The sequence below is a fragment of the Ylistrum balloti genome, unplaced genomic scaffold (assembly GCF_031769215.1).
Source record: "Ylistrum balloti isolate Yb309-2 unplaced genomic scaffold, AGI_CSIRO_Ybal_v1 Utg371274, whole genome shotgun sequence".
In the NCBI taxonomy this organism is placed as follows: domain Eukaryota; kingdom Metazoa; phylum Mollusca; class Bivalvia; order Pectinida; family Pectinidae; genus Ylistrum; species Ylistrum balloti.
This window is the reverse complement of record NW_026782685.1, coordinates 239,012-255,611: the sequence shown is the minus strand read 5'-3', so window position 1 is coordinate 255,611 and position 16,600 is coordinate 239,012. Positions and strand designations below refer to the sequence as shown.

At 33.8% G+C, this 16,600-nt stretch overlaps 1 protein-coding gene across 1 annotated transcript in view; it reads left to right on the top strand.

Moving 5' to 3' along the window:
• Nucleotides 1–15,322, top strand: part of LOC132561740 (sodium-dependent multivitamin transporter-like) — a 35,305-nt gene extending 19,983 nt beyond the window's left edge. Inside the window, exons 3-16 of the mRNA XM_060226441.1 lie at nt 3,075–3,126; nt 6,446–6,513; nt 8,115–8,195; nt 8,604–8,677; nt 9,530–9,667; nt 10,252–10,384; nt 10,969–11,057; nt 11,303–11,415; nt 11,775–11,845; nt 12,573–12,659; nt 12,833–13,089; nt 13,804–13,904; nt 14,312–14,430; nt 15,200–15,322. Of these exons, the coding sequence (XP_060082424.1) occupies nt 3,075–3,126; nt 6,446–6,513; nt 8,115–8,195; nt 8,604–8,677; nt 9,530–9,667; nt 10,252–10,384; nt 10,969–11,057; nt 11,303–11,415; nt 11,775–11,845; nt 12,573–12,659; nt 12,833–13,089; nt 13,804–13,904; nt 14,312–14,430; nt 15,200–15,322 (1,506 nt within the window). The remainder of the gene's footprint in view (nt 1–3,074; nt 3,127–6,445; nt 6,514–8,114; nt 8,196–8,603; nt 8,678–9,529; nt 9,668–10,251; nt 10,385–10,968; nt 11,058–11,302; nt 11,416–11,774; nt 11,846–12,572; nt 12,660–12,832; nt 13,090–13,803; nt 13,905–14,311; nt 14,431–15,199) is intronic.
• The last annotated feature ends 1,278 nt before the right edge of the window (nt 15,323–16,600 follow it).

Sequence of the window (16,600 nt, the reverse complement as noted above, 5' to 3'; positions counted from 1 at the left end):
TGTATTATTGACCAAGGCTTTCCCTATATGATACCTACCGTACAGAAATAATTAAAGTGGGTGTATAATTATAATGAATAATTTGATAATAAAGTCTTGTATATTGACGTTTACTTTTGGAGAGAAATGAACTGGATATGGTGAATCAGGGACACAGTGGTAACACACTCACATTTCACCTAAACGTCAGAGGTTCGACTCCCCAAACTGACACGAAAAGATGGGGGTCACCTACCCGACCACGTGTTCGCCGGGTACTCCGCTTTCCTCCCACATCGAGTCCCCTCCTGAGCTTCCATCTGGGACAGTAAGAATAAATGATATGATCTAAAAACTTGCTTCGCACTTTTTAGAAAATAAATTGAACTTGCATTTAAGTTTAAGCTGAAAATCAGACCAAGGTCAAGTATAAACATCAGGTATCCGGTATCGGGGACCGAACCCGAACGTATCATCGCCTGTCAAGGTTAAACCGGCTGCCGCTGCAAAAGGACTTTACAAGTAAAACATAGTAAAATAGAGTATAGTGCTGCACTGCTTTATAGTTTATACCGGGAAAGAAACAGGTGAACTTTGGCCGATTAGGATAGCAAAAAGTGGGCTTTAGTCTGATATTGAAGACAAAATGTGTGTTGTAATGTGTTTTATGGCCAACAGTATGCTGGGTGAAAATGTAAAGTTTTACCCGAGGATGCAAAACAATCATAGTTGAATATTTTCTCACCGTATATCCTGCTTGTTATTGCAGACTTTAGTTTGAATTAATGAACATGAGCTAAGGCTTACATACGTACATGTAGATCTGTGAGGGAACTGAACGAAATACCTCTACAATGTGACGGATGGTAAAGAGTTGATTATCTTAATTGTCAACCGGTTTTATGAAAAATTGCAAACTGTTGTTGACATTGACAAATGTCCGTAATTATTCATATCTATAGAATAATGTACCAGTGCAAAAATTATTGGGAGCGTGGGTAGGAAACAATTTTTTGCGGTTATGTGAAACCCTATCAGAGGTGAAGTTTGGTAAGCGAGGACATCCTACTATTACTGCGGACGAAATATGTTAAGAGAATGAGAATGATAATGATGATTAGTTTGGTTACTGTCAGCGAACCTGATACCTTATTTAGGTGTGGCAGCCATAAAATTATCTACACTGCAGTCTGTTGGTGGCAAATCAATTACATACAATTTAGCAAGACTATTACTATTTTCAACGTACCCATCAGTTGCACTTCAACCAATTACACAGTAACAAGTTTGATCATGTCTCGTAATGAAGTTATATAAAGCATTTCGATATAGGCTCCCAGGGTTTCCCCGACGTAATGTGAACATCCAGGCATTGAAAGACTTGCGATAATAGCAGTAAATCATTTCATTTAATCTTTTAATTATTATTTTTTTACGCTATACTCCATACGATTGTATTACATAATGTATCACATGACAGTTTATCTAATGTTGAACGCAGTAAACCAGGAATTTTGACATATTGCCCAGATGATTGTCTACACTAAATGTCAGTTATTTGTATGAACGAGTATCATCTGCCAGATAGTGATTTGTTTCAGTGTTAAGAAAATAAACAGAAAGATTATAGCGTTTTGTTAAGTTAACAAGGCGCTGCAGAACCATCCGGTGTTCTGGATTTTACGTATACAATTACATTCTGCAAAGTCGTAATCAACATGTTCTGTAAAACATACGGATGTGGGTGTTATTGTTATTTTCAAGATGAAAGAAAAGGTTGAGTACAGGTGTTTCTAACGCACACACATGCCAAACTCATGTGAACTGTAGAGGTTATCTGTCTACTGTACAGCACAGAGTTATCCGAACACAATCCAACTACGTGCTTAGATTATCAAGTCTACAGTTGATTGCATATCATGAAATTTAAATAGTTTTAGTGTAAATGTATCATTTAACGATCTTATGTTTTAATCATAGAGTCCGTTTAAGTTGTATCGAGATTCGCTTTATTATCAAAGTGTGTGCTTCTCATCTGTAATGATTTCCCATGACAGTGATAGATTTGCTTCACAAGCAGTATAGGTTGTAGTCGTATAATGTCTGCTTGTACTGAATGAAAATCAATTATATTCAGCTTAAGGATTGTGTAAGTCAAGTTTGGGAATTACTTTGGAAAACACTCTATGTATTATATCAAAGTGTTTTTATCAAGTAATTATTCAAATTTCAAACCATGGTAGATTTTCTAAAGCATTTTAGATTTTAAATGAACGTTGTTTGATTTGAAGTGATACAGATATACATAGATAATAACTCATTAACATAATGGTACTTTGAAGTTAAATCTTCAAGTGATGTATACTTAAACTTAATCACTGTTAAAGTACGGACTTTCTCAGATTTCGTTTTAATGTATACATGATTTAAGAGTCCGTAGTTTTAGTATTTATTTTTAATATCATAAACGGCCATATTTACATGTAATTACTCAAATTGATTCTGAGTGTCGTCTTCTTGAGCAAAGTATTACAAGTATGACAATACAAGTGTACTTCATTAAGAAAATACATGGCATGTAATTTCACTTAATAGTTTCTTAAACCTGAAGTTGGTTGTCAGGTGTTTTAATGATGACTAAAAAAATAAGAAAATTTAAATAGAGATAATTCAATGTTTGGATGAGTACACATAGGAAGTACATATTACATATACCGCCATCCATGACACGTGGAAAGTATGCCATATCATATTCAAATACGTGTGAACCTGTTCGAGACGTTCTCTATATTTTCCTCAGTCTTCTCTAACTCATCTTAGTTTTCATTAATTATCTCATTTTTCACCCCTACCTCTTATTATCATTTCCGCTTTCCTTCTGCGTTCCTCTTCATTCCTCAATTTCTTAATTCCCTTACACTTTTCTACGGTTAAACTGTCTTGCTCGACTTTTCATTTTCTTCATTCATTTTGCTTTTCTACTCATTCTGAGTTCCCAGTTTCTGCCATACTAGACATTGTCGTTAAAGTATATGACTTGTTCGCACTGTATTCACCAGAGAAGGTTTCTGTATATGTGACTCTTGTTTTTACAGACAATGTACAGTGGTTTGGTGCTTTATGGACCAGCCATAGCTATGGAGGGAGGTATGTTGACTGCGTCCATCTACTTAAAAACCTCTGCTTTGTGATAAAACAATATGGAAATTAACATTTAAATACCTGTGGTTGTATCTATTTGATTGTTTATATGAACAACTTTCAATAATTTTACAGAATTTTCGATCTTCCAAGCTAATTTTGTTCCTAAAATCTGCGCAGTACCAGACATTTAACAAAGCAACATAAATTGTCGGTTAAGAATATAAACTGTACAAAGTTGTAGTCTAAACTTTTTATTGTTTTAAATTGGGAACCATTTGTTTATAAGTATATTACTTTTTAAGGGGTGAGTACGACAAAAAATCATTGTTTATGAAAATTAGCCACAATGCTTTATAAATTCGTTTGGAATTGTCAGGATGAAAGAGTTTTCAATCCAATTATTTGAAAACAGTAACAGCTTGTTTAAGTATATCTTATAATGTTATGTTATTCTAACTGATCGAACACAATTTGGTGAGCACATACTATAAATAAAATCATGTTTTAACGAAGGAAAGTATGGAACCAAGACAAAAGATTCGAACTAAAGACAATCGACACGCAAATAATATATTTCATCATTCGCAAAACACTCTAATATATGATAAAATTTAACAGTGTGGCAATTTTAGGCGAATTCTTACACACACCCGCATTTCTACATGTTTAGTCATAAATCATTTCCCATCTTGATCCTTTCAAGGTAGACTTAACATAGTTACAATGCAACAATGAATACCTCCACGCACAATTGAAAGTGAAAATAGATTCATTTCACTTTGAAGTTGATAGCCTGGCAGAGTGTCACTGAAATGGAAACTTCTGAACTCGTATTCTAATCCTGTCAAATTAACCGGGCTTGTGTATTCGGTTTTATACAAGTATTGCTTTTCAAGAAAATAGGAAAGAATCATTCCCTTTTTTACAGTTGGATTTGACACCTGTAGTTGTTATCGAAAATGTGATGACACTTCTTCTTTATGGTCTAGAATACAACAGGTAAGTCCCCACCAGTTTCCTATATTACCAGAGGGGCCATGATAGCTCATGCGGGTAGATCTTTGTTATCTAAAGATATGAGATGCGCGGTTCGAAGCTCCCTACCAATGTCGGTTTGTGTTTCTCAGGAAGCTCAGATATGAACCCTGTTTGTGTCTTGGTTGTGGGTCAAGATACTTTCCCCTAATTTCTCAGGACGACATGAGACGGGCATCAGTGAGGTAGCCAACAGCTACTTTATGGAGACTCCGCTTAAAATGATCCTGACTATTCACGACAGGGCTTTAAAACCAGCAGAAAATAAACAAAAGTAGCGAACTGTTTATAATCGCTACCACATGTGTATAACTAACAAACTCCTGTCTTTAGCTATCGGTGTCTATGTTTATAACTACTAGTGTTTTAACTATCTATAACTACCAGTTATAATTCCATTTCACTACCTGTCTAAAACAACAAATATAGCACTGTTACTTGTCTGAATCTACTTCTTCATAATTTCTCACATATGACTATAACTACCACTTTTACTTCCGCCTGATTGAACCTACCGATTCATATTAAAAATCACCTGTAACTACAAGGTTATAGCTTCCCACTATTAGTCAATATAATAATATTATAATTCTCTACCGCATATAATTCCTTACCACATGTCTATAACTACCTTTCTATAATACCCCACCACATGTATATAACTACCATTCTATAATACCCCACCACATGTCTATAACTACCAGTCTATAATACCCCACCACAAGTCTATAACTACCAGTCTATAATACCCTACCTCATGTCTATAACTACCAGTCTATAATACCCCACCACATGTCTATAGCTACCAGTCTATAATTCCCTACCACATGTCTATAACTACCATTCTATAATACCCCACCACATGTCTATAACTACCAGTCTATAATACCCCACCACAAGTCTATAACTACCAGTCTATAATACCCTACCTCATGTCTATAACTACCAGTCTATAATACCCCACCACATGTCTATAACTACCATTCTATAATACCCCACCACATGTCTATAACTACCATTCTATAATACCCCACCACATGTCTATAACTACCAGTCTATAATACCCCACCACATGTCTATAACTACCATTCTATAATACCCCACCACATGTCTATAACTACCATTCTATAATACCCCACCACATGTCTATAACTACCATTCTATAATACCCCACCACATGTCTTTAACTACCATTCTATAATACCCCACCACATGTCTATAACTACCAGTCTATAATACCCCACCACATGTCTATAACTACCATTCTATAATACCCCACCACATGTCTATAACTACCATTCTATAATACCCCACCACATGTCTATAACTACCATTCTATAATACCCCACCACATGTCTATAACTACCATTCTATAATACCCCACCACATGTCTATAACTACCATTATATAATACCCCACCACATGTCTATAACTACCATTCTATAATACCCCACCACATGTCTATAACTACCATTCTATAATACCCCACCACATGTCTATAACTACCATTCTATAATACACTACCACATGTCTATAACTACCATTCTATAATTCTCTACCACATGTCTATAACTACCATTCTATAATACCCCACCACATGTCTATAAGTACCAGTCTATAATTCTCTACCACATGTCTATAAGTACCAGTCTATAATTCTCTACCATATGTCTATAAGTACCAGTCTATAATTCTCTACCACATGTCTATAAGTACCAGTCTATAATTCTCTACCACATGTCTATAACTACCAGTCTATAATACCCTACCAAATGTCTATAATACCCTATAATTCCTACCACATGTCTATAAGTACCAGTCTATAATTCTCTACCACATGTCTATAACTACCAGTCTATAATACCCTACCAAATGTCTATAACTATCAGTCTATAATTCCCTACCACATGTCTATAACTACCAGTCTATAATTCTCTACCACAAGTCTATAACTACCATTCTATAATTCTCTACCACCTGCCTATAATTTCTTGTTGACAGTTACCACTACCTGATTAAAGGTACCCCACCACATATCTTTAAATTACTGTTGAGGATATAAAAAGCATTAAATAACATATGATAATTGACCGATACCGTCGATGGTATTGATATTGGGGACAACAAACTATACATCATCAGTGACACATTAAAGGATTACTTCAACAATTACATGACAGATATTCTAAGGTCTACATCCAGACGTTACCTGTGTCCATTATTTGGGTCATTGAGATGTGTTTTATATCTATGTCATACATTTTTGATTTAATGTTTTATTTTTCAGTGACTGGTGTGCCATTTTGGGTGTCTGTCCTATCCATGGCTGTTTCATCTATCATATACACCTCTATAGTAAGTTGTTGAAGATGCTGTTTTGACTAATATATTTCTATCACATTACAAGTTTCGATATTCAGGTATGATTTTCCAAATGAAATGTTTATTTCCTTCAGTGGTACTATCAACAGCATATTTCGCGGAATTTGAGATTCTAATTTTCTAAGGAAGAATAAAACATCATATGCCATTAGTACCTTTTTTACATTGGTCATATTTACGTGATAAAACTCACAGTCAATGTTAAGGCATGACATACCTTAATATTCGTTTATTTTGAACTATGATGATCTTCACATTCAAATTAAGACAACAGTCATCTAATTTATGGTGGGAAACCACACATCTGTGAGGTAAAAGCACTCTTCTGTCCAGGGTATCAACTGACTGTTACGTCGAAGTGATATCTGTTAACACTTGATTCACTTAAATAGGAGTGAAAATCTATATTCGTTACGAGTAGGAGATGTATTCCCTTATGAACTGTTCCATATGTGTGGGTGTGGGATATGGAAAATACAACCGTATCATTTCAGAGTTTCGGTAATTCCTGAAATGATTTCGGTTAGTTCTTGGAATTCACTCCCACAAGGAATTCTCTACATTATCATAGAAACGTGACTAGGCTGTATGATATTCTAGTATTTTATGACTGTATCAATACTACTTACGTTTTTTATCTTGGAAAAAAGTGATACCACCCAGTTATCTCGTACTACAAGGACGATACGGCACTCTGGCTTAATATCCTTCATTTAAAACTACAAAGGAAAATAATCATTTCTTCAACACATATGATTACGACATATTTCTTTGATCAGTCATTTATAATTTCTTCAACACATATGATTATGTACATATTTCTTTGATCAGTCATTTATAATCAAACAGTTGCTTCATATGTCATTTAAATTTTCTTTTGTGTTTTTAAACATTTACTTCAAAAAGATTAAACAAAAAATGAATTAGTTCGTTATATAAATCAAATCGAAATGTCTTTGCTAAATATGATGACAAATGATTGCTTATGGTTTCAGTTGAAGGATGTGGTGCGGACGCAAAAAGTGAATGTGTCAATTATGTCCTCATATTTTAATTTCTTTCGAATTTGAATGAGGGTATTTAACCTTCCTGTCTATTTATGGGTTTTCAGTAGGGCTATTTCTGACTTATTTTACTCGCTAGTCGTTGCTACAATAAAATTTCCTAAAGACTGTTACTTTTTAAAACCATCCATTTTCTAAAGACTGTTGTTTTTAAAAACTTTTCATTTCCTAAAGACCGTTATTTTTTTTAAAACTTTTCATTTCCTAAAGACTGTTATTTTTTTTTAATTTCATTTCCTAAAGACTGTTATATTTCAAAACTTTTCATTTCCTAAAGACTTTTACTTTTTAAAACTTTCCATTTTCTAAAGACTGTTACTTTTTAAAACTTTCCATTTTCTAAAGACTTTTACTTTTTAAAACTTTTCATTTCCTAAAGACCGTTAATGGCAGGCCGTTAAAATGGATAATGTTACTGATAGCAATTTGTCTTATATCAAAAGGTTGCTTTAAATAGATAGGTACATTTCTGATCTTAAAATAACTTTTGTTACTACTTGTCGTATTTAGGGAGGAATCAAAGCTGTTGTTTGGACGGATGTGTTTCAGTTCCTTATCCTCTATATGGGAATATTTGCAGTGTTGTTCAAGGTAAGTCACAGGATTAGGAAAAGTTTCTATCTATGTTTGATGAATTGTAATAAATAAACAATGTTAATATGATATATGACCACTATACCTGCCGTTACTTTTTCACATTTTATTCCGTGAAATGTAACATACAAAAAATAGAAGTCGAAAACTACAAAATTACTGTCAATCTGTCGTGGAGAGAGTGACAGAAATGGCCTGGTTTAGGACTTTAAATATAGATCTGACACAAAAATCATTTTGATGATTCCTTATCTGCTCGTTATATCGCGATTGATGTAAATTATACGGGTCCGTATCTTGTAAATTGAAAACTTACAGCTAAATTCTCTTCCTAAAAACGTGTAAATTCATATCAAAGTTACCTAGCTTTCGAATGATATACCATTGTAAGGTGATTATTCACAGGGGACTGTGCTGGTTGGCGGACTGGACAAGGTTTGGGACATAAATAAGACAACTGGACGTCTTCAACCTGTCAGGTGAGATAAGCCAACAATTTGTGTCATGCAAGTTAATTTATTCACTTGCAATATACTATTAAGCGTTTGAAATTTTATTGAACTCATAATGTATAATGGACAATAACATATCGGTATGGTTTTTAAATGTCAATAGTGTCAACATATTCAATGGTTTATAGGTCCGTATGTTGCCGCCGTTTTCAGTGACGTTTTGGCCCATATTTTGTCACCAGATTCAGTGTCTTGTAGGTCCGTATTTGATATTTTCTCTGAAACATTTCAAGGAGGCGTAACGCATTAAATCCCTTGCATTATGAAGTAACCATACTTTCTAAAAACATGCATTGTTTTAGAAATATTTATCCTTTTAACGAAACTTCAGAGAGAGCTTACACTTTGATAAGAGGTGTAGTGAAAGTATGACGCCGAAATTCTTCCTCATACTGTTAGTCAGCGATAAATTAAAAGGGTTATTAATTGAGAGATCTTTTAATTGAAATAAATTGTGTTCATACCACCCTTTCTGGCCTTAGCATGTGCCTGGCTCGCATCCTCATAGATAAAATATTGGCTAATATTTGACGAAATTCCTCATACGTGTAAAGTGCCATAGGCATAACAATCCGTTTTCCTTGAAATAAAGCTGAAATTTAAAACTGGACCTGTAGTGTGAGTTTTCGAATAATGATAGTCAGGTTAATAAGTTTATGGAATACCAAATAACACAAGGAAAGGTTTATTTGCCAATTTGATGTTGCCACAATTATACAATTGATGGTACAAACGCAATTCAGAATTCTAATAACTGTGCATTGTCCATTTCATTTACCTTGGGCTGGACATTGATTCCAAATAATCGTTTCATTTCAGTTTTGACATTGATCCAACGCGACAGTATACGTTTTGGAGCCTAATGATTGGATCAACGATCAAGGCACTGGTCATACCGTTTCGTCAGACGTCTGTTCAACGTGTGTGCTGTACAAAGAGCGAAAAAGATGCTAAATAGTATGTCTTACCTAAAGATTTCAATATTTGAAGAAAAAAAAGTTGGAACAACACTCAAGGTTACACTGCCTGAGAGTCCCGAATTATGGATGCAGGGAACTGTACCCTGCTTTCGGTTCATGGGCGAAGGCGTTTAAAATCAACGAATAAATCAAGATATTTTTTATTTTGTTATAATATGTGTGTAGCTGTATATTTGTGTAACGGTAGTACCGCTCCTGTTGTAAAAAATTATAGAAGATCAAATTAACTACAGTTTGACAGTGTAATATATATCTCGATTCCTACATGAGATCCAAAACGGAAATGCTAACACGTCTACAGAATCTTGGTTTAAACTCGACGAACAACGGTCAAACATGAACCGTAGAAAGATCATTACGGACACCGTTGAAGCAAATGTGTTCCGGAATGTTGAGCGTCTTCCTCTTACGTTATGGAGCTATACATCTTTAAGGATGCTTTATAAAAATGAAATTGAAATCAAATAAAATATAAATAAATAATTAAAAACAAAAATAAAAAATGTTGATAGGTGTTATTGACCATGTTTCATTTCACTCAAGTGGATATTTATGTTTCAGTATATTTTACCTGGTCGGACCAGCCTTCGTGTTAACGATGTCACTTGCCATGGCTATGGGTCTCGTGGCGTATGCTTACTATTACACAATCAGATGTGATCCGATACTGTCAAAGAAAATCGTCTATAACCAAGTAAGTATTCTTAAACAGACAATGGAGCATTCGTTAATTCGAAATGGGAACTTCGTTAATTCAAAACGGAAACTTCATTAATTCGAAACGGAAACATCGTTATTTCGGAACGGAAACTTCGTTATCATGCATTCAGATAATCAGGCAAACAGGACGTTGATATATGAACTAGATTTCAGTTTTTTATCACAGTATTCAATCCAAATACAGTCTGATTTATAAATAAATGATAAATGCTTGACTTGTATATGAATTTGCTTGTTAAGATCGATTGTCAATGAAAGTGAATATTGAAGAGCAGTTTTATAATTAGTAGCGTTTATGATTGTAGAGCTGAAATGCTTCTTCGGAAAAATTATGCTTATTGGTACTTGAGTATGATCCCTGCATGTTTGAATAGAAGCGAAGACAAATAAAACAAGAAACTGAACCAGAACTTAAATGTTGATTTTGAATTTTGATAAGTATATACATCTACATCTCGTTGCTTTGAACGTTGTCGAATAGTGATATGAATGACATGGCGAAAACATAAATATTTACATAAATGTGATAAAAACATGGAAGGTTTCCTCATTTCTCAGTTGATTCCATATATGGTATTGGATATATTCCGGAATGAACCGGGAATGGCTGGACTATTTATGGCGTCACTGTTCTCCGCTTCATTGAGGTATTGTATACGGCAGTCGTAACAATATCAAGATATATTTGTTCTAAATTTTTATTCATTGCATCAAACGAAATAACAAATTTATATTGAATTAGATAATATTGATTGTTAATCGTAATAAACAATTATTTACATATAAGGTCAAATAACAGCAACATTTGTGCCCTCAACAAATGAATTCGAGGAAATTGTTCGGCAATGTTTTAATAGTATGTATGATTATACAATGTTTGATATTGTTTCAGTACTGTTTCCTCTAATTTGTCTGGATTGTCAGCCATTACCTTAGAGGATTTCATTAAACCGAACTTCAAGAAGCTGTCTGAAACAAAGGCTGCAATCATTTCAAAAGTTACAGGTAAAAGTGGTAGAGCCACGTACGGCCATCACTTAATGACGGCCATGACTGAAGGCAATAATGTAAAGTGATATGTAAAACAAACGTCAAAATGACAACTATTGAGCAATATTGATCAGTTGAAAAAAGTTCAATACGACGAAATTGTTCACAACTTATGTATGCGAAAACATCAAATATCAAACAAAGAAGAAAGAAAAGTATATCATAAGGGAAAATAAATGGCGACATATTTACTGATTTAAAAGTTAGAGTTTATAATACTAAACCGTAATTACGGGATAAATTATTCATCGAGAAATTTATCTCGTTTATTTGGAAGAAAATAATCTAACACGTTTTGCCCGTTTCACTTGTAGTTGTGTTGTATGGCATGTTGGCTACAGCCTTGGCCTTCTTGGTAGCAGAAATGAAGGGATCCCTCTATCGGGTATGTTGCTTCAACATCGTTATGTTACTTAAATTTCAAAACTAGTACAATTTTCGACGTGTTTATAATTGTTATAAAATGATAACTTCAGGGTGACAAAGCTATTCTTCGTCTGCCAGTCATTAAACATGGTGATAATCTAAAAACGCGTAAAACCAGACTATGCTCTCAAGGAGCTTCTAGCATGAGATATTAAGTCTGGTGTGTTTGACACTCGTTGGAACGCCTTTTTGGTGTCGTTGCTGTTTACCTTGTTTTCGTTTGGAAACGCGACCGTTCTTACTTGGACTAACCAAGATTTACATGGCGGGTGTCGTCAATAAAGCAGAAGACGCTTACTCTTCCAGAGCACCTGGTCTGATTAGCATTGCACTTTTTCCTGTTAATTACGATCTTATTGTTAGTATGGATGGTAATGATATTTCAGTATGGCAAATTATGGTTGCTAGTTATAGCATTAGAATTATAATGAATATGTTACCCTTACACCATGTAAAACTATATCTTAGTTAAAACTACGTAGCAATATTTGACAGTTAATAAAATCTAATAATGGCTTGAGACAATGTACGGTAGTGTATATAATATATGGATTTCATTAGTATTATACGATATTCCATCTAATCACTATACATGTCAAATGAAAGAGACTATTCTAAGTTACAGACTAATCACCTATTTATCTTTAAACATAGTTTGATATGTTTTATCCATTTCTGCTTTCCAGGTAGCTTTGAGCATTATGTCCGTATTTACAGCACCTTTGCTAGGAATTTTCCTTTATTCCATTTTCTTCCCGAGGGCAACTCATATGGTACGTTTGAAAGACTGATGAAAAATTCTAAAAGTATGGACGATTCTGATTGATTTCAAATAAAGTATTTCGTTTGCAATTTCAAAAAATCTTGGTTTTATGATAATTGTCTACAAAGACACGGTTTGATTGATATCATCCTTTGTTATGTACATTTCTGTTATCTATATCAGGGATGTCTTATTGGTGGAATAGCTGGAATGGCAATAACGTTATGGATATCGATGGGACAGACCTTTTCCACTTCCCTACGGAGAGAGAAACCGCTACCATTCGCACCCGTTGATCGATGTTTTCCAGTTATAAACAATACATTCACAGACATGAATTTCACAACTCCCGGAAATGTCTCCACTTCATTTGACACACCTACATCCGTTCCAGATATACTCAACGCTACATTGGCACCACTTGTGACGAATACCGGCCCGTGAGTAGAATTGGGTCATTGGGAGTGATATTGAATGGAAAAGATCTCCAATTTGTTATTTTAGAATATATCCATGTACGCTAATTACACTTACCAAAATAAAACTGGTGACTTAACGGACAGACAGAAGCTCTATACTCTCTTATCATATGCTACTTTGATATGTCATAACAGAAACCCTAATTTCACTTATCAACATAAAACTAGTGACGTGATTGACAGACAGATGTTATATATTCTCTTATCATATGTTACTTTGATAAGTCACAACAGTAACAAGTCGTTACTAAACCGGTACACACAGAATGAAAAAAAAAATTGTACATGTAATTAGGCACGGAAATTCATTTGAATCGACTTGGTAATACGTTATTATAATTTTTATTATGTATTGTTAGTGTATTAGAACATAGGTAGGCTAGTAAATAAAAATAACAATGATTCGATAATCTAATTTCTATTTAGGTCTGCTCAAACTAACGCCATTTTGAATTATATGGAGACTACAAAAGAGCAAACTTTATTAAATGGCCCTGGCTTAATTTTATATTCCACAGTTTTATTTGATATAGATTTATCCATAAACAGTTGCCAACAAGATTTAATTTACACAACTGTGTCTTCTTGAACTCTCTAAGCAAAATTAATATAACTATTTGTTTAGAACAAATGAATGTTTTAATCACAGTAAAACTGAAAAATTTATTTTAACAGACAAGGACTAGATCGGTTTTATGCAATATCCTTTTACTGGTTTGATACCTTAGCCTTGATTGTGTTCCTTGTGGTTGCAATAGGAGTCAGCTATATAGTAGGTAAGTCCAACAAAGGGTCATCACTCTAAAGGTGGTGGCCATTAATTTTCTCTACTGTCAAAAAAAAAAAAAAAAAGAAATAGTGCCTTTGAAATGATCATGGATTCAATGAGAAAAAAAACCAACATTCATACTCTTGGAAAAACGCCAACACTGTTATTGTAAAGAATAGCGCTATTTTAGGATTATTTGTCAGACTGATGACAACTAATCACTTTATAGATATCTATGTCTGGATATAATCATAATCATTTTAGTTGATACTGTCCTTTGAGCTGTGGCTGTGGTGAATAGACTGATAGCGCGTTAATCATTGCGTCAATATTGTAATGTTATGTAACTGTTAACATTGCGTTCCATGAAGTGAAGCGTCCTTAGAACATTGTCGTTTTTATTACACTTTACAGGAAGGCCCTCGTCAAGGGAGGTCAATATGAAGTATGTGTTGTCCTTTTCTGAACAGTTTTTTCCCTGTCTGCCTGAAAAAGCTAGAATCTTTCTTACCTGTGGTGTAGACATTGAAAAGGTAAGTTTTACTACATAAATATACTCCGGAATAGCGATTAACTTTTATAGATAAGCATGATATATTATTTACTACATAAATATACTCCGGAATAGTGCATAACTTTTATAGATAGGCATGATATATTATTTACTACATAAATATACTCCGGAATAGTGCATACCATTTATAGATAGGCATGATATATTATTTACTACATAAATATACTCCGGAATAGTGCATACCTTTTATAGATAAGCATGATATATTATTTACGTCATAAATATACTCCGGTACAGCGAATAACTATAGATAAGTATGATACATTATTAACTACATAAACATACTCCGGAATAGCGAATAACTATAGAAAAGTATGATACATTATTTACTACATAAATATACTCCGGATAAGCGAAAAGCTTTTATAGATAAGCATGATATATTGTTTACTAGCACGTTCATTTTAATGATCGCAGACAATGTTGTTAAGATGCATATTAACTCCTGTTGGGGGAATGTGTATTTCAAAGATATTCACATTTTTTAAAGTTTTGGAATAAATATTTGTTGCGCTGCTTCATTGAAATTTAACCAAAAGTAACACGTATTGAAGGATAAATAACTGTTTCGTGAAATAGTAAGATAATATCGGTACAATTGCGAATTGATATTTATGATATTCGTTGTAAACTGTACATATTATCAATGATTCAATAATTTCTTAGTGGTATTATAGGGTCGTGAAAATTAAGGTCTTGTGTGACAAATATTATTCCTTTGTTTAAAGCGGAGACGAAAATGCGCATCATATGAGAACGGTGACGCACAGCATGAACTGGCAGTGGGACTGATACCAGAATCTCCTACCTCCCCTGTATCAGCGACGTCAGAAAGTATAGGGTTCTCCTGAAAAGTCACGCCCGTTCCTTGTCTCCTGACATGTCATGGGATCGGATCGAAGAGGAAAGTGTGGTTCATTTCATCGTGAAATGCATTATCTTTCTCGAGTATATACTTTCATGTCATTTGTTTTGAGGATAATGGCGGATTGATGAAATGATATTTACATATATCAATCAAATGCAATGACATTGTTAATATATAGTGTTTAATGGAGATAACGTGTCATAGTCTTGTCCTGTGTTAGTGTGACAAATTATCAGCAACATATACAAAATTAAATAGGAGAAGCCTTACTGTTTCTGTGGTATTGATTCTAATTATTATTCCTCACGCCAATGAATGTTGGAGTATGGTCAATTGTTTTGTGGTCTTGGAATTTCGAACTCAGAGATTCAAATTGACGAATAAGCATTTTCGCACATAACCGCGAAAGCATCACTGTACGAGAATAAATTGTTATGTAGAAGGATAGTGGAGATCCGTGCTATTTTATATATGTCGTCTACAGAAGTATGAAATTGTTTGTAAGTCTACATAGATATGGCTAAATAAGAACAATTGTGCAATGGCAGTCATACAGGTACTGCAGTTTAACTTTTCCAATTGCATCCTGTGTAATTCGGAAACTAACAATATGATACCGATGCATTTAAATATTTATGTTTGATCCCTGTCTATATCGACGAAAGTCTCTGATGTTGCGTTTGGTTTAAATTTGTGTCTTTGGCTGTGTAATGTTCATTGATATGGACATTTTATTTATAGATAGAGGCATTTTTCATAAAAGATCGGGACATTCTATTTATAGATAGGGACATGTTATTTATAGATAGGAACATTTTATTTGTTTTCGGGTAATTTTATGCTGCTATATTGACAATGCCTTTTTGACAATGCAATCTCATATAAATATTTTAATGGTTGAAGTTATAGTACAAATGTATAACACATTATCTATGATACATTGTGAAGTCATATAATATCTTACGGCGTTTTATAATACCTTAAGACCTCCTATAATACCTTGTGGTGTTCTGTGCTACCTTATTACTTTCTATAATAACTGATGAAGTTCAGTTCTATAACACACTATGACTTTTTTGATATCCTGTTAAGTTGCAAGGTACATTTTGACGCTATTTAATATCATATGACATTCAATATTACCTAGTGACTTTCTGTAACACCTTATGATTTTCTGCAATACCTCATTAAGTTCTATAATACCTTATGAATTCAGATCACCATAACGACAAAAAAGTAAATTCATTCAATTAATATATAT